At 38.2% G+C, this 23,228-nt stretch overlaps 2 protein-coding genes across 7 annotated transcripts in view; one reads left to right on the top strand and one right to left on the bottom strand.

Moving 5' to 3' along the window:
- The window catches only part of zranb3 (zinc finger, RAN-binding domain containing 3), a 77,649-nt gene extending 59,183 nt beyond the window's left edge, over nt 1-18,466 (bottom strand). Inside the window, exons 1-6 of the mRNA XM_088013461.1 lie at nt 18,332-18,466; nt 17,331-17,491; nt 10,961-10,979; nt 10,549-10,727; nt 4,221-4,452; nt 751-836 (exon numbers count right to left, since the gene is read on the bottom strand). Coding sequence (XP_087869587.1) covers nt 751-836; nt 4,221-4,452; nt 10,549-10,727; nt 10,961-10,979; nt 17,331-17,470 — 656 coding nt within the window. The 5' untranslated portion in view covers nt 17,471-17,491; nt 18,332-18,466. The remainder of the gene's footprint in view (nt 1-750; nt 837-4,220; nt 4,453-10,548; nt 10,728-10,960; nt 10,980-17,330; nt 17,492-18,331) is intronic.
- Nucleotides 18,467-18,638: 172 nt separating this feature from the next.
- Nucleotides 18,639-23,228, top strand: part of LOC106914654 (R3H domain-containing protein 1-like) — a 41,832-nt gene continuing 37,242 nt past the window's right edge. For all 6 annotated transcript variants that reach the window (XR_015765537.1, XM_088013472.1, XM_088013473.1 and 3 more), the window contains exon 1: nt 18,639-18,795. The gene's annotated coding sequence lies outside the window, so the exon portion shown is untranslated. The remainder of the gene's footprint in view (nt 18,796-23,228) is intronic.

The following is a 23,228-nucleotide window of genomic DNA, read 5'->3' as shown; positions in this document are numbered from 1 at the left end:
ATCATCACAAATTTGTATCCAGCCCATACGGTTCTTATTTCTGCAAAACAAATTGGACCCAAAATAAAATCCTTTTTGAGTCCAGGCCCAATTAATACCAACTCAGCCTGAGAAAAATCCAAAATGGGCCCCCATTCGTATGCTAGCTAGATACGAATGGGGGCAATGAGGATGCTAACTGCTGTTAGCAATACAAGCTAAAAACTGCTATTTTCACTTTGTTTCATCCTTTTAAGCTAAACATGAGATGAACATGTTAACAAAAACAAAGTGCCCCAATTACTTAATGAAACAAAAATTATAAAACAAAACTTTCACTAATTTTTTAATAAAAATGGCAGCCATGTTGGATTTGAGGCAACAAATCTCAGACTTTCCCCGACTTCAGGGAATTCCAGTTCATTTTTTCCAGATCAGAAGTTGAAAATGAAACAATGACACAAACAGGAAAACAATAAACTAATAATGACTCAGTTTAGAGATTTAAGGTTAAAATACAACTTTACTGTGAAGAACTGTAAAAGTTTGTATAAGAAAGAAACAGATTGAAATGAATTTACTAACAGAAGTCGAAAACATAATCAAGGCACGGAGGCATTACTTTCATTTTAAAAGAGCGTTGCTAAATGTGTTAGCTTAAAGCACAGAAATGAGTTTCTAGTGATTTGCAAATGGCTGCAGGCTTTCAGGAAACCACACATATTATACCTGGCACAATTAGAGAATATGAAGACATTTGGAAAATGTCACCTGTAATGGGCGTTGCAGTATTTCTTGGCGTAGTCTGTCCACGTTCCAAACCTCTTGGGATAGAGGGCATCAATCTGCATAAAAAGCTGTGAAAAAAAATCACAGGAGGTGATGAATTTTCAATATAACTTCACGCCAAACCAAAAGTTAATGTGAATAAGTTCACAGGTGTGAGAGAGAGGGAAACAGAGCTTTGTCTCATGTGGAAAAGACGGGCTTAATAATGAATTAGGGTCCTTGTGACACGATTGTAGGGCTGATTGATAAGAGGGAAACATGCTTTATTCAATAATATTGTTGAATATTGAGATTTAAAAAAAATACATATTTAAACATTTCACTTATTTAGCTTTTTAAAACACTTTATTTACAAAAGTGACTCAAATCTAACCTCAAATGTATTAAAAAATTGTCATTTAACATCTTTATAACACAGTTTGGCTCACTTTTTTTATAATATTGCTTTAGTTTTATGTTTTTTCTTTTATTTGTACTCATTGGCAGTTGCCCAGGGTGGCTTTAAAAAGGGGGGCGCATGAGCATCAACTAAAAAAAAGATTATTTTGAGACTAAATTATGATTAGCTAAATGTGTCACCATCCGTAATGGCAAATCTTTCTCACATCGGTTCATGTGACAAATGTAGATTTGCAAAAATAAGTTGTACTGCCATATTTTAAAGGCAACACTTCAGAGTCAGCCATTTTGTTTTACCTTGCTAACTTGCTATGAGTTTTAAGTGTTCATATTTTGTGAATAATCTTTCATTCAGTAAAATTATAACCTTCACTCTTACGTTAAATTATATCTCTTACTTTCCTGTTAGTTGTGTACAGTTTTTCCTTCCACTGAGCTTTCCATTACAGCACTTTGAAAAGCCAGATTTCAGTAAAAGTCTTCCCTATTACTTTGTAGAGCGTTATAAAACATTTATGCCCCATAAGACAATATAAATGAGCCCTAATCATGTAAATTAACAGAAACAAAACACTAAAATACATCATGAGTGGAAGGAATTTATAAAATTAATGAGACTTTTCAGTTAAATTACTGCATTTATTAGTCGTTTCAATCTAAACGACTAAAGTTAAACCCTTTAGAATCAACCAGGCCAAACTAGATGTTGAATTTAGTCAATTAATGCTGCAGCAGAAAAACATTTTGTGATTCTTCAGCAAATCTTAGGCGGTAGACGGAGCAGCTATACATCCCAGCTGGCACCAGAGTCCCCAGAAAGAGTTAGAGTCTGAGCGAGCGCTCCCACATCTCGCCAATTTCCAGCGTTTCTGAAATAATGACGGGTAATCTTCAGCAAGGTGAGCTGAATAAGCAGCCGCAGCGCCGAGCGGCTGTTCTAAATTCAGCACTTGTTCAACAGCAGTTTTGCATTTTTCTCCCCCTCACAAAAGTTGATTTAATGGGGTGGGAGGAATGAGGGCACATCACGAACGGTGCAACATGCCCTGAGCGCTGTGCGAGCGCCATGTCAGGCCCACGGTGAGTAATGATGGCAGCCAGGAGACTGGCACCCAGGCAGGGACAGGGCTTATCGGGTTTATGCTGCGGATGATAAAATGTTATATTGGGCTCTAGTGGCACACAGAGAGATGATATCTAAAAACCAACCGCACCACTGCAGACGCGTGGCGGCAGAGACAGGATGGCGTTCGTCAGACGCAGCCAATAATACCCCGACTGCAGATGCCTAACAAGAAGGAACTTCACCTTGCAATTAATTAGACGCTTGAATTCGTCGGTTAATTATCGTCAAGTTTTTAAATAGTCGCCAAAATCTGAAGTCAGTGCTAAATATTTAATTAAACAGCTGATTATTAACTCATTTTTATCTTTTCTTAACAGTCAAAGATTCAGTCTGTTAGCATTACTAATACTATTCCACTGAAGAAACAAAAATATTAAAGAACATTACTCAGGTGGTGATGGCAGCATCATGTTGTTATAATGCTATAGAGAGTCGCTGTAACATAATTTATATCTCATTAAAACCAAAATATGTTCCTGTTTAAACAAGAAAGGCTAAAAAACATTAAAACGTCACAACTTGATGTTTGATTGTTGTCTATAGAAAACAGAGTCACCGGAAGCCGCTTTATGCTTTTTTCAAGAAATTGTAATCTCGTTATAACGACATATAAAACTTAATAAACTAAAAACTTTCCCAGGATTTTACGTATTTCCTCACTTTCACAATTAAACACAAATTTTTCTCATATAATGACTAAGATTTGCCATATTTTTTGAATAAATGTTGGACAGTAGCCTGCTTTTTGTTTTTAACATGATTGAAGTAGCAGCTGGCTAAAGTTAGAAGAAATGTAAATGTGAACATGTTCAAATATTTGTTATTATTATACTGGCCGCCCTCCTGTTAAATTTATCTATATACATAAGAGGTTTTTATTGGTTTTAGACCCAATTGATTATTTAGGGTGAAACCAAAAAAAGAGCTGATCTAGAGGCAAAATAAAAAAGTAACGCTAACCTGGTAAAAAGATAGTGATAATCATAATAATAGTGAAAAAAACTAGCGGCTGAATGAGAATTTAAATCCTCTTTTTGGATGCAGTTTCACCCTGAAAACTGGAAAAAATTTTAAAGGCCAACTAAAAGAATTAGATAATTGTTTTTGTCCATTTTTCACTTATTACAAAAACCTAAAAATAAGTATTTAATTCAGAATAATTAATTCCCAACCCGTAACAACATATAATTAAACGCAAGAAGATGCTGGAGGAAAGGAAAACATCCCATTATTGGTGAATGTTTTGCTACTCTACTGTCTTCACACTGGATATGGGAAAGATTTTCAATTCCCAAAGTCTTCTTTAATTTCCACAGCAGCGATGATGGAATATGGCTGTAATCTACGAAACACCTGCAACATAACATATATAACAATGGCATAATAAATCATTATGGAGAGTGGAACGGTTTGGCTCAGCCTCTCTCCAAACACAGTGGTCCTGTGAATAGCCCCTTCTTATTGTTTCTAAATTCAATAGTTCCACCCCTCCTCTCCCCCTCGTGCTTCTTTTATTACTTGTCTCATTTATTGCAGCGCCGTGTCTGTTCATATCGGGCTTTGTAAATGAAGTTTTTGCAACAAAGGTTATTGAAATAAGACCACAGGATCCAGAAGGATGAGTGACGCCCGAGAGAGTTAATTGGCTTTTCGAACATTAGATCAGAGCAAGTTACCATGGCGATCTACCTTTGCGCGAAGATAAATTTGAGCTGACCCAATGCTGAGTCCCATCCTGAGCATGAGAATTTCCTGTATCTGTCCACACTGTTTTTTTTATCCATCAAAAAATATAGATGCGTTTCAAGGAGTCTGCAATCTGCAGGGTCTGTTTCATCTTTTGGGTTAAAAAAAGCATGCTCCATTTAAATCTGTACTCTTCCCTCAAGAGGCATCATTAAAATTTCATTCCATCAACTCTGATTACCTCTTCGGGTCGACCCAGAGCGGGGGTACCAGTGAGCAGGATGGCCCGCTTTGCACTCTGAATGAGAGGGACCAGGATCTTGGTCCTTGCTGCGTTCCTCGATTTGAGGTAATGAGACTCGTCCACCACGACTACAGCGAACCGCTGTCTGCTAAGAGCCTCCACTAGGGGGCGTGCGTCTGTGGTGAGCAGCCCGTAACCCAGCACTGTCACTTTACTGCTGCTGATATCCCTGTGGAAGCACACACACACACACACGCACACACACACACACACACACGCACGCACACACACACACACACACACACACACACACACACGCGCACACACACCCAAATACACACGCACGCACACACGCACACACACACACACACGCGCACACACACCCAAATACACACGCACACACACACACACACACACACACAAACACAGAGACAGTTCATAACCTGTTAGCGACACCGAAAGCCTGATCAAAACAAAAATAGGCAAATAATAAAGATTATTGTTAGGTAATGCATAAAAAATTATTGAAATATGGTATTTAGTTCTTGTATTTATTAGATATGATTAATTAGCTTGTCAAACTTTTTTTTTTATTAAAAATAGAAAGCAAACAATTAAACTAAAACAAGCTTAGTTAAGCTAGCTAGATTATTTTGGAATAAAAGCTGTTTTGTATGATAAAAAATGTCATTCTTTACTTAAAATTGCACAGTAATTCCCTTGTATAATTAGAAGAAAAATGGAAGAAACATTAGCATAATAATAAATCTTAATGCTAGCTATCATAATGTAAAACAGCTGCCTTGAACTTGTCTTATCTGTTACATGATATATTCAAAATTAACCTCACCAATTCTGTGTTGAAATACCAAATTAGGTGATATGAAAAATGAAGTGCCATATTTATATTTTATTATTTTTGATGTTATTTTATTACTCTTTAGCTACTGTCTGCTAAGCTAAGCTAATATTAGCCATATAAAGAAACTAGCACATGTTGTTTTGCCATTTAGCTCATACTAGTTTTGTTTCATATGTTATTACAAGACGACGAAACAAAAATAATTAACATTATCTAAATACCTGGGTATGGAATATCTTACTTTTGAATGTAAAATGGCGGTAAAAGGCATGAAGGTGTACCAACATCAAAATAGTTTTTTTGTTGTTGTAAAATTAGCAAAGATTTGACAAAAAGACACAAACATAAAACTCTGATACAACTTAACTGATTGTTGGGGAGCTTCAGATTGCTATGTTGCGAAAGTTTGGTTTGTGTAAAACTGCTAATTTAAGCTACGTAAAACAAATGAGCCTCTCATTTCTTACTGTAATGAAAAATCTAATTAAACTAATTGAAAATTTAAAAAGGCATATTTTTAAATGATACTGTTTCATGTATAATAGTAGACACAAAAAACAAGGCAATCACTTAAATTATTCATTAAGACAGAAAAAAATACAATAACGACTAAACACAAGATGGATGCTTTGCTAGCAGAGCGGTAGCTGCTAGTATGAGGGCTTTAAGTAGATTTAGAGTTAATTACATGTCATAAAATGCATTTTACACAATTAATTTAGATTTCTAGTTGGTATGTCTTCATTTATATAAAAAAGAGTAATGGAGAAGACAAAGAAATTGGAGATGATGCTGAAGATTTTCTCTAATTTGCACTTTACGGAAAAGAATATTGCTTTTGACATTAATGATATTGAGCATTTATGTTTCATTGAAATGTTGCTATTTAAGAAAATGGCTGCAACCTACAACCAGCTACAATCAAATACATTTTGAACATCTGTTCTCATGCTTATGGGTTTATTATTTTGACAACTGGGCCTCCAACTCAAATTATTTAACAAAAACTGTTGTATTGAGGTGTTTAGCCACCGACTTCTTCAGGCAAACTTTTCGTACATCCCTTCTTTAGCTCTTCAAACATAATGTATTACAATTTCTGTTTTTTTCTTCATCCAAACTCATATGCTATGCAACGTAAACACAGAGGCACCGTCTCAGGTAAACAAACAAACACACAGGTGACTTTCAGCAGCATGAAAATCAGCGATGATCTGAAATAAATCATGAAGGCTCCACGCGTCTAGGAGGCTTTAATTCTTTCACTTCGCCGCATGTTTCTGAGCCGAAACGCCGGAATAAGACGCCACTGATGTTCTACAAAAGCACAAGTCAGTCAAAGCACCATGTTAGGAGAAGCTGCATAATTTTTTTTCTTCTTCTTGCCTCCGCGTTCAGTCATTAACACATCCAGTTCAAGGACACATTTTCCCCAGAAGGCGTTCACAACCTCTTTGCACCTCATCTGTGATGTGAGGTGGGGAGTCCCCCCCACCGCCTCCCCCACCTCCACCCCTCCAAGTGACAAATATAGAAACTTTGTATCATTCAAAAACTTCAAAAAGCAGGAAGAACAAGGGGAAAGTTGAGATGATAAGAGAGACATGTTTCCATGCAAAAAAATACAAAAAACCCCATCAGTCCACAATGCAAACCTGAATAAACAGTCAGGGAAATGAGGGCCGTTTCCCAAGGACAGCATTTTTTCCCTCCTCCAGGAAAACTTTCAGCTCTTGTTCAATATTGCAGGCGTCGCCTTGACATGATTTGTCTGTCAGCGCTGTCAAGCATTGGCCCCTGCTGGCTCCTGACATAGAGGGACACTCTGAGATTAATTTATTGGCCCCACCTCCGCTGTCCATCACACCGCCTCGGTTTCCCAAAAACGTTTGCGTTATTTTATTTTTTTTAATCTTTATTACATCTCTTTAGGGTAAATTATTACTGCTTGCAAGAGCTGAAGCAGAACATATCAGCCTCTGCCAGGCAGACTGTTATAAGGGCAACCTTCCCTTAAGCTCAAATAATAGCTGTAACCTTTCACTTTCATAAGGAATATCTGGAACACTTATGAGACTGTGCACCCTGCTGCCCTGCATGGGTGTGTTCACCGCCTCTCATTTCACATTTAAGACATGCTGCAGCCTCAAACTTCAATATATTTTCTTTGTATTTTATGAGAGAGGGAAAAACAAGGCGTGAAGTGGAAGTAAAGGGCGTGATTTTCAAGATTATTTACAAATAAGAAACTGAAAAGTGTCTTTTCATCAGCACGTGTGTCAAACTCGAGGCCCATGGGCCAAATCCGGCCCGCCATAGCTCTTTATGAGGCCCTCTATTCTAGACTAAACACTAACTGTGCTTAAATATTATGCTATCAATCAAATCAATGCAGCTTTTATCTGTTTACTGACAAATTATATCAATCAGTCCCTCCAGTTTCTTGAGAATTATTGTGGAAATTCACAGAAAATCAACAAATCCCTGCATTTTTTTTTTTTTTTGCGCTAATACATAATTGGGAGTCAAAAATAGTCAAAAACTTTCTTACTTTTTCGAAACAGCTGCCTCAGGATTAATTGATGTCAGATTATAATCCAGGATTTATACCTGGGTTGTCAAACTCATTTTGGTTTTGGCCAAATCAAAATCATGAATCCTCTTAAAGGGCCGGTTGTGCCAGAATGTATTTATAAAGTTCACAAGCTGTTAAAATATCAATGAATCCTTAAAATGACATAATATTATTGAATATTGTTTCAGTCCCTCCAGGATTTTGTGACACTTTTCAATTTTTTGCAATAAAAATCAAAGTGTTTGTGGTATGAATTTGGAAATATTTGCACTTTAATCAATACATTCTGGCACAACCGGCCCTTTAAGAGCTTCATGATCTCGAGTTTGAGGTTGTAAATTGACAACAACCAGGGGTTGAAGTTAATTTAGTTCAATTTTGTCTACACAATACATTTAAAATAATGTTAGAATTTTTTTTATCAGTACATTAATGTCAATATTTCTTTAAAAGAAATGAGTTTCGGTCAGTTTAAATCAACAGCATATATATGACACCAACGGGCTCAACTCCAAGAAATGAAAGACTAAATTATTACTAAGAGGATGGATTTTAATTTAGATAGAGTAGAAAACATCATTAACATATAATAAATTAAACTGAGGGTTTTCAGGAACAATAAGAGAACGATAATCCAGACAAATGCATCCTGAATGTGACACTGCTGCTGCTGCTGCTGCTGCTGCAGCTCTTAGTGACGCAGCAGAAGCTTGCTGCAGAAAACCCGGTAATTAAAATTCACTCCAGGAATACAAAGTACCGTCAACCTTTACTCCTACCTGTGAGCAAGAGAGCGACTTCATCCACAGCATCTCTGATCGCCTTGGATTTAATTTAATATTTTGTTGCTGAGTTTTTTAAATTTATACATGAAAGTGTTCTCAAACATTATAATAATATCAGAGGGAAGAAATTAAATTGGCTTGTAAAAAGTTTTACTTTTAGATCAGCACTGCAAAAACGCAAAATCTTACCAAACATTTTTTAGTTTTTAGAGCAAATATCTTATTACACTTAAAATAAGGAAAAACTAACTTAAAGTAAGTTTTATTTAGTAAATAATTACTTTAAATTTATGAGGAAGTTCTAGTTTCATTGGCAGATAAATTAACTTATAACGTGGGAAAAATGTCTTGTTGCAAGAGAAATACTCTGCTAATGGAACTAGTACTTTTTCATCAATATTAAGGAATTATTTACTAAATAAAACTTACTTCTAAGTTAGTTTTTCTCATTCTAAATGTAATAAGATATTTGCACTAGAAACTAAACCAAAATACTTGTTAGGATTTTGTGTTTTTGCAGTTGAAAGGGGCTAGTTGAGTTTGCTTAGTTGCCACATTAAACAGTTTTTTGTTCAGCTGGTGGTTCATATAATTTATAAAAATTGAATATAAATCATTCGCTCAAATAGTATTTTACAACCCTGAATTATCTTTTTTGTTGATGATGTTTCAACTTATTAATAAAAACAGGCATTTCTCTCATCATTTATCGTTACTATAAGAGTTTGGATAAATTGTGACAAAAATAAATTTATTTTAATAATATCTGAAAATCCCCCAAAAACTAATAGTATTGTCTGAATTTGCTATTTTCATTCTTTTTTTCTGCTGTTGATTTCAATGAAAATCAAAAAATATTATTAAATTCAGCTTCTATGTGCACTTTGTTGATTAAAAATCTGACTTTTTTAATGATTTTTATGTTGTTGGTGTCCTGAAGAAGCAACTTCTTAAAAACGATATTTGCATTTGTGGAGTTTCAACTACAATCACTGCCATACAGTTACCAAAAAAGTCACTATTTACGGTAATAACTTTTCCTGTTATCGCTATAAATGCCCCAAAATATAGTGATAACATTTTAAATTAAATTGTGAAATCAGGTCTACAAAATACAAAATGTTTTAACTTCATTCTGCACACAAAACATTTTTATTTAACTCTGCTTCTATTTGAGAAAACAACCGAAAAAAACAAAACCAAAGTGAATTGAGAAGTGTAACACACACTAGACAGCATATCACTCTTTTCTATATTAAAGACAGTTTTTGTTAGGTATTAAATGAAAAAGAAGCTCTGGGATGGAGATAAATGCATTAATATTCATGAAAAAGTTGCTGCGTGTGCTTATGTTAATTTGACAAAGCAACGCACCGAGATTCATTGAGATGCACCTTCAGATGCATGGAGCCATTAACATTCATTAATCATTCACACCTCTAATACTCATCAGGTGGCTTGTGACACAAAATGTAATTTAATTAAAGTTGCAGCCCAATGCATAACAGAACAGAAACCACCGGCTTTGATCATTCCTGTGGATTTCTGCAAAGAAAACGGAGTGGAAGGACGACCTGAATCACATGTGTCAAACTCAAGGCCAGTTTGATTCTATTTAAACATTAAGACTGCTTAAATTTCATGTTTTCAATCAAATTAATGCAGTTTTTATCTGTTTACTGCCAGATTATATCAATCAGTCCCTCCAGTTTCTTGAGAACTGTTGTGAAATTTCACATAAAATCAACAAATCTCCACACTTTTTTGCAGATTTTTCTAAAAAATTCTCAAAAACTTTCTTACTTGTACTAAACAGCTGCCTCAGGATTAATTGATGTGAGATTATAATCCATGATCTGCACGAGTAATAAAAAGTCACATTTACCGTCATAAATGAGCCCAAGTATTGCAAATACTACAAATACTTTTTACTGCAAAAATAATCAGAAAAAACAATCGTGAAATTCTTTAGGGACTGAAAAGATGTTCATTCATTAATATTTTAACAGTTTAACAGGTTTTATCAATACATTCTGGCACAACCAAGCATTCATGATCTTCATTTGACCCAAAACGAGAATGAGTTTGACCCCCCGGACCTACATGGTGTGGCTCTTGCTCTCCACCAAGTTGACGTCTCCGGGCTGCAGCTCTGGGATCCACCTCTCCAGCTCCTCGATCCAGGGATATTTGAGAGAGGAGGGCACCACCACCAGGAGGGGCCACTCCGCTCTGTAAGCGCACGCCACTGCGATGGCCTGGACCGTCTTCCCTAAGCCCATCTGGGGAAGGGAAAACAAGTCAATCGCAAAGGGAAGCCCTCGGCGGCAAATTGCATGTGACGGCTGAGCTCATGTGAGGCCCAGGAGTAATAAGGTCTCACAATGATTCTAGTGTCAAAAGCGATTAGGCACGTGGGACTGCAGCAGAGAGCTGACAAACTCATCTGGAAGGCTGCAGGTTCATTTTTGGGGGGCGGGAAAGTAGATTTTCCAAACAACAGTGGTGTACTTACCTCATCGGCAATCATACATCTGGAAAACAAAGGAAACAGAGAGGCTAAATTAGTCTGGCTTTAATAATTTACAGCTGAAGACAACAGTCTGTGTAGCGTGAGGGTTCTGCGATCCAATAGGATCGCCTGTCTGGTTCGCCTCTTCTCTTGGATGTACCACAAATCTGTCACTAGTAATTTGGGTCTGTGCTGCTATGCTACTTAAGCTTGAGCGCCATTCAATATTTATACCACTGCTTCAGCTGGATAATTCTGTGTTTTTAGGAAAGCATCTTCTTTTTGAGTCTATTTCACTCATTTCTGTTTTATTATAGGAAGACGTTTTCATAATTCTGTTTAAATAAGCAGTATATATCTGGAAAAAATACTTGCGCAAATCATTATTTAATCTCTCAGTTTGTGATCAAAACACAGTGAAGGATACAAGAATCACACAAAGTCATAAAAAAAATATTACAGACGACAAAAACTTATGCAAGCCAAAATAATTTCTGGATTTTCACAGAGTTTCCATATCTGCATTACGCTGGTAATAAGTTTGTAGAAGGAAAATAACCCATGGTTTCAGCCATGTTTACAACACCCCCAAAGATAGTTTGGATGGAGAGCTTTAATTTGCTAGGTTTGATGTTTTGTAATGGATTTATGTCTGAACTTTAAGTAAAATCTTTAATGTATAACTATTTACACTACATACTAACTAAAAGCTTCACTATAGGGGTGCAAACAATCAATCATCTTACGATTAATTGTCCAGTAGATTAAAATTAGTTCCAATCGATTAGCTAATAATGTCCTTTTAAACTGTCTTTTGGTGATGTAGTTTGGCCTCCATCCAGCAGAGGGCGCTGGTGGTCGTCCATAATCAGACTCAGTTGATACAGAAATAAAGATAGTGGAGCCATAACAGAATGGGAAAGAGAAAGAGTCCAAACAGAGTCCAATGTGGGATGGAAAACGCACTTTATGCGGTTCGGTTTAGAAATATAAACATACAATAATAAAAACACACATATTTTATTATTTTTATCTTTCATTTTTATAGGAAAATAGGAACCTAAGAGGTTCCTATTTTATAAATGTGTCAAAGTTTAATAATGTGAGAAAACCAAAATGTTCTGTTTATTCAGTCAGTATTAAATAAAGCTGAGACAAAAAAATCTAAAATTTAAGAATTTTGTAGCTCTTTATGTTATGAAATGAGAGTCCGCCTTCTTGCTACATTAGAAAGTTTTTATGAAAATGGACTCAATCATCGATAAGTTGCATCCTTACTTCACTCTGTTATAACTTCACCTCCCTTTTAGTTGGACAAAACAGTCACTGATTTCTTCACTGCCAGTTTTCTTTCCTCCTACATGAAGGGCTGAAAGTTAAAGAGGATGTTTGTGATCCAATGTGCTTGAGTGGCCATTAAACTGCCAAGCAGAACACTATGAAGAACAATGAAAGCGCGACACGGTCATCAGCTGAAGTCGTCCCTGTGGAAAATATGCAGCGCAGATCAACCTCTGCTTCTTTGTCCAGTGGGCCTGAGCCCATTGTCATGACCTTCCTTTTTATTTTTTTCCCCTCCATAAATGCTCCCAACATTGTGTCACCAGCAGCGGTGCAACAGAGCACCTCTGAATACCTCAGACTGAGTCGCTCATTATTCTCTCTCGTCCTCCTCCTCGTCTTCCTCCTCCCATCTCCGCCCCATTTCTCTCTTTCAGCTGAGGAACATGATTAATGTGCACCTTGCCACTGGTGGTTTTTCTAATTGCCAACACACCGGCTCAGTCAGCGCAATGCACAAACACACACGCGAGCGCGCGCACACACTCCAGGTCCTGTATGTGTGTGAAAAGTGCATACAAAAGGCATATAAAGTGGAAACACACACTGATACCAACTCTTCCGAGACGGCGCATACATATATGTAGCTGCGCGCACACACCCACACACAACCCCGGGAGGCAGTGTGGCTGGGGCAGGTGCTTGCCATTTCTCAACACATTAATCATCCTCCTTTAAATAACCTGAGTGTCGTCTTGACGGTTTGAGACTGCGAGCGCACTGCGGAGCTGTTGCCTGACGACGGCACGCGCCCCGTCGCAGCATCTTTCTAATGTTATCTCCGAAACCCACGAGCCCCAAAGTGTCAGGAAATGGGCTCCGCTGCCTCCCAAGCTGGCCGCGCTGATTTGATGGCTCTGACCTCTATGCGGTGATGTGTTGTGCGGACCCGTGTCTAACCCCAATTTTCCAGCCAAGGTAAAAAAAAAAAAGGCTCTCCTCTGGAGGACTGGACCTGTGGTGATCTCTGCCGAGTGTGGGATGCCGGACAAAAGGCTGACTCCATGTTTGGACCCACTCTGATATCGCATGCGTTCAGGGTTCAGAGTTAAAGTCCATACGCCGGATTCACAAAGATCTGAGCAGAAAACCTTACATGGTTTTAATGGTGTGTAAAAAAAAAAAAAAAGTTGGTTATTGTGCTCCGAAACTCATTAGCTGCATCTTCCTTTCTTCATACTCTAAGGCAACATTTGCTCAAGGATCAAGTTTCCTGCTTGTTTAACTTTAATAAGCTTGATATTTACATAAAGTACATTCTTAGATTATGTTTCAAGCTATTCGCAAACAACAGAAACAGACAGTAGGCATCTAAAAAAAGATTATATTACATCAGTGGTGACTTGCTAACATTGAAGATATGTTTATTTACATTGCAAGTAAATGCAGTTATGATACTCCAATGTATAAAATCTATCCATTAGAGCCAATTTTGTTTGACAAAAATGTCCTTTCTGCAACCTGAAACCATATTTGGGCAAAAAGGCAGGGTTTAAAATGCAGCTAATTTGATTAATATGTTGTTACTGTAAAGAGAAAAATTGCTTTACAGTGGAGATCTACTCCAAAATGTTCAACAATCAGAGTAAATTAATCTAGCTACATGAGTCAGAATGAAATGAAAAAGAGAGCTGCTTGTGTTATAATCGAGCTTTAAGTAACCATCATCAAGCATTACCTTCCTCTTCAACACTGTAGATGTAACAATACGGTTGCATAATGGTCTTGATGCATTGTGTAAATGTTTAATCATACATCTTGTTCTTTTGTTTTTACCACAGTACATTAAAGAACGTAAAGGCTCAGTAATGATGCATTCACTTGAGAAATACATATTTCTACAAATGCTAAGTGAACATATTTTTCTAACTCCCACTTTTTTTTTGCGATATGCATTAAGTGCCTCTAGATAAAATAATTCTTCTCTCTAATGCACAATACGGGCTCAGCAGGCTCTAACATTTATTTATGATGTGTAGCTTCTCTATAAACCTCTTCTTAATGTCCTGGATGGATACTGTCCAAATATTGTTAGCTTGCCTATTAAGGCTTCGGGTAATTTATGGTGAGTGAAATTTTTCATGCCGTTTAACAGAATCCATCTCCTGCTGTCTACACAAGACCAAAAAAAAATCCTATAATAATAAAAAAGCCATTACAAGTTTCATGCCTTATTAGGAAGGAATGAAATTTAGTGTTAGGAAAGTAAATACTGTAAGTGAGGCACCTTGAGAATATAATAGAGATGTTTTCCTATTTACAATATTAGAGCGATCCTAGTGCTGGTGATAAATGACCCAGATTACAGCAAAGATGTTCTACAAATGAAACCGACTCTTAAAATGGATAATGTAATAATAAAGTGTTTCAGGAGGTTGAGCTTTATGTTTTCACCATTATGTCTATCACACAACATCAAACTTAACACATCAACTCAAAAAGAAGGAGGTATTAGTGGACCTTTATTAGTGAACATCCCCCGAATTTAGTTTTTATCTCTATTATTCCATTTAGCTAAAGACGTCTTGCACCGGTTGGATCTGGCATTTGTTTCGTATCTCATTAAATCAAAAGTTTCTTTCAAAAAAGAGATACTGCTCCTTTGTCCTTTGTTATTGTTTATGTAGAATTTATTGAGTTTGGGAAAAATTAAAATTAAAATGTATTTGATTTGAAGAACTGCCTTAAAGCACAACATTTTCCTTGGTAGCTTCCCGTTGAATCTTTGCATTAAATAATTGACAAAAAAACTTATTTAAATGAAGATTAAGAAGATAAAACACACAACTTTTCAAATCTTGAAAAGTTTTAGTTATTCATCATGTCTGTCTTTAAATCCGAATTTCTACTTCATTATTGAATTGACTAATTTGTTTGCTTCCTGTTGTTTTGTACCAATGCGTCAGTTCATATCCTCCAAAAAGAGGCAAATGTACACATCAGCTGTGATACATACGACAGAATATTTAAAAGAAAAAAGTTTCTAATAATTATGTTGTTTTACTGATTGTTTTGAGCCACATATTAAAGCTGCAAAAGAGCGAGAGAGAGCAAGGCTTAGCTGTACTATAGTCGTCTGTTAACGTTTGTCTGGGATCGGAAAATGCTGGATAAAAATAATTGTATCCGCCGAATCCAACTTTTATGTCTTAAGAGCTGATAAATATTGCCAGATCACCCAATATTAAGGAAATCTGGACCAATTTTTTTGATGTACCTGTACTTGAGTTACAGTTCTCATAAGGAAACTAGAAATAGAAAAAGAAATCTGCAGATTTAAGATCAGAAAAAGACCTCAAATTTTGTTTTGGAACATATTTACAAGACAAAAAATTTTTTTGTAGATGAAAGGAAAATAGCTTTACCCAACAATTAAGCATTTTTATTACCAATCATGTAAAAAGGTAAAAATTCAGAATGAATTGTTAAAGATACTAAAGAAAACAGATGTTTGTGTAATCTTTTTTTGTTTGAAGGATGAAGATATTAATATTACGCCATATCTAAAAGGGCTACAGAAGCTATTTGTTTTTTATTATCATCTACATTTTATCACCAATCAACTTGTATTTAAATTACAAGTTGGCGATAACTTAGCATTTGCCGAAATATGTATTTACAATTTATTGCTCCTTCTGTTCCTATGAGCCTCCTTTTCCTAAAGGACTGAACTGGGAAGCTCAATACAGATTATATGTTAGGAATAATATTTCATATGATACCAAACAATTTGATGCAAACGAAGAGTATTGATCTATCACCACATTAGCAACTCCCTCCCTGCTCAACAGAAGAGCAGCTTAGAAAACTATGCTTCATCAAATAGCTGGCTTCAAGCTAAGTCAGAAAAAAAAAAAACATCTTAATGGATTGTTTTAGTATCAAACTTCAGTTAAACTTTTTCAAACAATTCAATCAACAACTGCTTTGTTTTGTTTTTTTGTTATTTTTTTTTATTGTCGCGCCGAGCCACATATTTTACACATTCCACCCCGTTTATCTCCATAAAACTCACTCGCCCTCCCACACAAGCCAATCCAATGGGATCCGCAAGTATTTTGAATTTGCGACAACATTTTGATGTTTTGCTTCGGTACACTTGAAGCTCTCTGGATGTGGAGAGAGACACAATGGCTGCGAGAGGGGAAAAAAAAAAAAATCCACCCACGGATCCTCCTACGCTGGTAGATATCTTACATCAGTATATGATGTGCAGTGCATTTCAGGAGCTATTTTATGACAGGCTGCCATTTATTTCTCAGCTGTCAGCTTGTCATGTCTACTGTACCTTCATTTCAGGTGGCGATATCCTGTATTTTCAAGAAATCTTCTAACCCCTCCCTTCTTAAAAACCCAGCAAGTTTACAGATCCACTAAATTGTTGTCGGTTCGGTATAAATATGCTCTTTCTGCAAGAAATTCTGCTGATCATCAGCTTTAGTTGTCACCTCTGTATGAAGATAATGAAGCGGTCACACTTCTGTTATTAACTTAATTGCTGTCATTCTAGTTAAAATCAATCAGTTCAGCTTTTTTTGATGCAGCACACCTCAAAAACAAATGTTGAAAAAGCTATTTTTAATGCAGATTAATGTCGGTTACCATCGTCTAATCATTAATTATGTTTAGACGAAGCACTGTGCCTTCTAAGACAATATCTATTTGTTCCCTGCAGTCACGCTAATGTCAATCGAACAAGGTAGCACTCTGCACTGTGCAGAGAGAGCAAATTGACCCCTGACCTGTCCGTGCCAGAAAGCGCAGCCTTCCAGTGTTCCTAAATCAATACGGCTGCTCAGCGCCAGCAGCATCCCTCGGATTTGCTCCGTGTAGGTTGACCCTCCGCCCAACTGGAGCGGAGGATGAAATGAACAAGTCCTGCTGTGGTAGTGCAGCTTATGCTGAACGCAGGAAAACACTGAGAACCTGAACGCCGAGGCTCGTTTTGCAAACAAAGTGAGGACTCGTCCGAGCATTATGTACAGCTCCCTAACTAGCTGTCCTGAAAAATCCAGAGGATGAAGTCGCTCACCGTCCGTTCTTAGACAAAGCGAACTCCACTCCCTCCCTTTGAAAAGGCATCAGGCGCTGCAGAAGCTTGGGAGGAAGTCCTGACAGTTGCTGCGGCCATCTTGTGTCACAGTCAGATTTCTGTGGGTCACTCTCATCCATTACTGGCAGTAGATTTAAACTCTAGAAAACACAAGCAGACTAATTTCAATGTCAGACAAAGTTAACCTGAGTAATTACATAATGCAGTTTTTAAATCATAATTTCATTTATTAAAGATGGAAAAAAAAATATTTCCAAACTAACGTGTAACTAACAGATGAGATTTAATATCTTGTTACATCAGATATTAAATCTGATTAATCACATTTTGGTATCGCTGAGTATGATTTCACTACCAGGTTTTGATGTGAACTTAAATCAAATTGTTATTCTTAGGCACAGCTAAAGACTTTGTAGCAAGTATTTCTAAATACAATCTAAATACAAATCTTCAATTATTACAATATTTACAATAAATTTCTGACTAATTTATATTATAATAATTTCAGGATTGGGCTACTGCAGAAACTAACATAAATCTCACTTCAAACAAAATCTAAACTATTCTTTTTACTGTTGAGTCATGTCAAATGTGATCAGGATTTAGACAAAATGCACAGGCCAAAATCCGATCTACATATTGAAATTGGGTCTGTAATTAAAAAAAGGTCAATATACCACTTCAGGACCCAGCAGCTGATTTTTCACGACTCAAAAGGGGCATCCGACCCCACGATTGAGAACCACCCTGCGTTCTATGCAAAGAGTCTGAGCATGAACTGTGGTTTGTTAACGTTAATAAATGCATAATAAATAAAATACCAACTTAGAAGCCACGCAATAATTTCTTTTTACAGTTACAGATTTTGTAAAGAATACAGCATAATTTTGTTTACATATATTCAGTTCTGCAAGACAAGCCGAGCTCTAAAAGATTTCTAAAGAGTGGCTTACAAGCAACTTTTCGATTACATAACTTACCAGGCTGAAGACAACATTATTGGCTTTCTCGATTAAATACTAAAATAAAACGCTGCAGTGTGGACTCAAGCAAAACAGTTTCGCTGTAGCTTCAACTCACACTCCGTCTACGTCACTGCCGTCGTAAAGTATCTTCTTACGACACAGCTCAACTGAAAACTGTAAGCAACTTCCATTCACTTTTTAAAAAAATGCGAAACAAGTGACGGTATTTAAAAAAAAAAAAAAAAGATACGTCCACTCCACGCTTGCTACCATACTGTAAGTGAGAAGAAGAAAAAAAAAGAAAAACTTGTTTTACGACAAGACGTGACATATTTTGAACACCGTGCGTGTGCAGCGTGAGGAACTGACGCACAAGCAGCTTGCTGGCCGCTGGATCCTCCTTTACTCCGCCACAAACAGTAGCTACTTCACCATCGGTAGGGAACAACGGCTGCTTCACCGAGTGTAAACCAAAGCGGGTAAGGCAACGTTAAAAGATACCTACAGCATCCTGCCACACACTTTAGTTGTTAATAATGATATCTTTATATCATTATAAAGTCCTGAAACCGGAGCTAGTTAGCAAGAAGCAGGTCTAGTGTGTGCTGTGTGACAGCTCAAGGCGCCGGTGTTTGGCCGTTAGCACGCCGCGGTGCCAGGTAAGGATCGTTAGCTTAGCCCCGACACAACGCCAAAATGGTGCACGCTGTGTATGAAAGAAACACCTCGAAACTAAAATTGCACACGTGTCCAAAACGGTGATAAACTATATCGGCATTCCTTCTGGAAAACCAAACAGCAGTTATGAAATAATATATTATATTTCAGCAACTTTTAGGCCTGCTTCGACTCTGTCTCCCACCTTAGTTGCTGCATTGCTGTTTGAGTCCGTTTCAGAAATATGGCTGTACTTAACCTTTTTAGCTGCTTGGACAGATGCTACGTTCCCCGAAATGTTGTCACACACCTATATAAGGAACGAAAACCTCATACAAATCTGTGTTTCTTTTAACTTGTTCAGGACAGAGAGAAAATTAAATTGTCGTGGGATTTAATGGAGGTTGGTGGTGTTGAAATTGCTGTTTTGGATCAGCCTCTATGTGTAGCATAACGGCAGTAATTGACTACTTAATTAGAAAGTGAGCATTAACAACTTGTTAAGGAATCAGAAATATAGCCTAGAAGAACTACCAAATACAAATAAACGGATAGGGGTGTAGGCATTGGCCAGTAAAAATAACAAACAAAAATGATTTTCTGTATTAAATATTAAGTTTTGTGTGTGGTACTGTAATGGTGGTCTTTGTTGTTTTGGTTTGAACACGTAAAATATTGCAGAATTAACCATTTTAGAGTTGCAACCAGTCAATTTTTAGTTCCTTCTTTCAGCCATCTGACTGATAGTGTGCAGCAACAGTTTAGAGAGGAGTGTTGCTGAACTATTCTTAGAAACCATAACCTTTTAGAACCAGAGATTCTCAAATTATGAACAAAGATTCTAGTTTTTTTTTTGTAAAAGCATAAAAACCATTACTATTGCTTATCTGTTGTTATTATTTTCGGGAATAGCACCTGAATAGCAACCTTTGGTTTCCCCCAGTGTATTATAAGCCTGGCAGGGAACCAGGCTTAGCATTGTTTATCTTCCAATAGCACATAATTATCAAGTGATATTTTCAAATTTCCTGTCATTTTTTAACTCATTTTTTAACATTTTAACATGACGGAATGCTGGATGAATGACTGTCCTAGCACCTGACCACCAAGCTTAGCAAGTTTTCTGAGGGAACCCTTGCAACCACAGACCTATAGGATATTTGAATTTAGAAGTGAACCAGAGTTTGGGGAGTTAGTTGTATCTGTAAGTCTTAAAAAATAAAAGACACATTAGTACAGCTTCATTACGGACATCATCTTAATGTTGGCCGGTAAAAGGTGGCTTAAAGTGAATCTTTATCCTCTTCATGGGCCATAAATCAAAAATCCCATAACCCAAATTTATACTTGCTTAAAAAGGAAGCTATAATTGCTATCAAGCAGATGCACCAACCCTGATAATTATTGCCTCATTGAGTTTGCAGAAATTGACAGAGACGGCTATAAGAGCCCAAGAGTTGTCACCAATGAGGCTAAGCGTCATGATGGGATCATTTTTTATTGCACCACCAGCACTGTATATAGCATTCACTGAAGATATTTTACAACAAGTGGCATCAATATAAGCAATTATTCCACCCATTTTGAGTGCACTATTAAAATGTGCTAAATCATTGCTCAAATGGCCTCTTGTGATTGCGTGTAATCTGTAGAACAGCCCCTGCTAAAGCTTGAAATAAATGCTAATAATCGCTTGCCCCAACAGTTTTGCCCCGCGGCCGCGGCTCGGTTGACCACTCATTCCGCAGGTTAGAGCGAATTTACCGCCGATGACATTATCACATATTGAGGTTGAGGTTGCCGTGTAATAGCTTTCACCAAAGATGTGGCCCCTGATGACTAAATTATTCATCGCCTCCCTTGGAGGAAGGGGGGGGATATCTCCTGGCTCTAATATTTGGTTGTGTGAGGGGAGCTAGGCCCATTAAATAATTCATCCGCCTGTCCATAAATTGTTTGTCCAATTGCTGACCTTTTCACAGGATTAAGAAAGCCCAATAATAAATTCTTCCGAGACCTGGCATAACGAAAGGTACAATTACGAGGCAGGGTTGGATCGGATCGTTTGTCGCAGCCTGGATGTCGGTTGCTAAGTGACAGCAGGAACTTTTTCCGCCCACTGTGTTTCGCCGTTAAAGTCGGCGCGGCTGAAAGGGACGAAAACAATCACATCACGGCAGTCTAGACTTGGACCTGTTTGTGACTCGCTGCGTCTTTTGACAGCTTGTCAGTAAGTCGCCGACGAGAGCGCTTTGGGAAGCGGAGCTGCGTTGCCACTGCGCACATTAGCTCTTTCCCACAAATTAAGCAATCGGCTTTCTTTTAATTTCTGCTATATTTAAATGTAGATTTAGAGGAAATGCGGGGGTGTTGCATTTCAGGTGTTGGCTGTCTGAGTGTGGAAAAGCAGGGTGCCAGCTTTAATGGGAAGGTAGCCCACGGAACAGCTCGGCCGCGCAGCAGCCAACGCCTCCCCATCGACTCTCCACCTGGTCGTGGCGCACCTAGCTGGCTCGCTACATCTCCTTGTCCTTTTTGCTTTCTCGTTGCCTCTTTTTCTCCGCCTGCCTCACTCTCCTCCCACCCTGACGGTTTCTCCCCTCTTCTTCCTCTCATTCTCCTTCAATCCATCCCATGTCCCCGGCTGGCCTTGCCTCCACCTCCTCTCTCTGCCTCCCACCCCCATCTTAAAGCAGAGTAGCTAATGAAGAGCCCCATTTAGCTAGCGACTTTGGTTCAGTCGGCGCTCCGTATCGCCGGCCGGCCCTCGGCTACAGCGACTGGCTGCTGGCGCTCTGACATCACACGGGCCAGCTGTTGATTTGGCTCTGTCTCCAAGGCTGGCTGGCTTGATGGGTTGTGGCAGGTAGACTTGTGCTCTTCCTCCCTCCCTCCATCCCTCCCTGCTCTCTCTCTCTTTGTGACACCCACTCCTCCCCTCGTCGTCTCCCACTACACTCTCCTCTCCTCCGTCTTCCACTCGCACTCAGTCGAGCAGGAGTGCAGGAGGCAGCAGGCGGCTGGGAGGCGACTCCAGCCTCCTCTCCAGCAGATTGCGCCTCCCGTACGATGGAAACTAAACGGTTGCACGGCAGACGGGATGGAGGGCAGAGCTGCCGGGCACGCAGGTATGACCTGCCAGGCTCAGATATTGACTTTGCATGCTTTACTTGACGCAAACATTTCTGTGTCATCCTTCTTCTCGCCAACTTCCAAGTTTTTGCCAAAAATTGATTTCCATCGGCTGTATAAGTTGCTGGTTTGTGCAATGAGTGAAGCATTGGTGTGGTGTTTTGTTTTGTTTTTTTTATTCACTCTGGCGTGTTGAAATCTCTTGGCTAGTTTGCAAGCGGGTGCATCTGCTTTCCATTAGCAGGATAATTAACCAAGATCAGCAAATAAGAGGCTTCGCTCTGCATTGTTCCGCAGCCAAGCTCATCCTCGTGTCTCTCCTGGTTTTCCCATGTTTGTTCTGCAGGTGTTGTCTGCAAATTGACTTTTAATGACTCTCTCTTCTCATCTCCGAAGAGCTCTGTGGGGTTAAAAACTGCTAGACTTGCATGTCAGGGTTTTTTTTTTTTTTTTTTCTGTTTATTGTTTCTGCTCTAATTGCCCAGATTGATATTCCCTGGAAGCTCTGTTATGGGATAGATAATGGATTACCTACATGCTCTGCTGTGGATTTAATTTATTAGGGCTGCCTGCACCTCTGCTGCAAGATGCAACCTGAAGGCAGAGCGAGCAGCACAATTAGGGGCTCATTTGTGCCCATTTCCCCCCGTCCCCCTATTACGAGCAAGTTTCCCTTTGCCTGAGTCGCTCTGAAACTGAAGAGAGCCGAGTATGAAAGTGATATCATTTCTCCGGCTCTATCCTAATCGTTTCTCCCCAGTTGGCGCTTTCCCTTTGCGTTGCAATTAGCAGAAATGGTCGGAAAATGGGAGATTAGTTACTCAGTTAGGCAAAACGCCGAAATCAATTTTATTGCAGCGCCACGTCTGCGAACCAGCATTAGGAAGCTAATTAACTGTTTATTTGAGCCCTGATTTTATTAGTCTTGGTCCGCGTCATGCAATCTGAGGAAGCCACGTCAATCTGAAAATCATTTTTTTTGTTGTTGTTTTTGAAATTCACCCGGTGAAGCGGTCACAGATCAGAGCTGGTCAGTTTTCACTTGAGCTGTTCTGATCGGTGAATATTTGGTTAAATGCATCAAAACAAAGAAAATCCGCCTTTTTTTTTGTTTATGAATGAG

The sequence above is a fragment of the Poecilia mexicana genome, unplaced genomic scaffold, assembly GCF_051168715.1.
Source record: "Poecilia mexicana isolate PSO_F unplaced genomic scaffold, ASM5116871v1 scaffold_2, whole genome shotgun sequence".
In the NCBI taxonomy this organism is placed as follows: Eukaryota; Metazoa; Chordata; class Actinopteri; order Cyprinodontiformes; family Poeciliidae; genus Poecilia; species Poecilia mexicana.
Note: the sequence above shows the minus strand (reverse complement) of the source record. Positions and strands in the feature narration are given on the sequence as shown.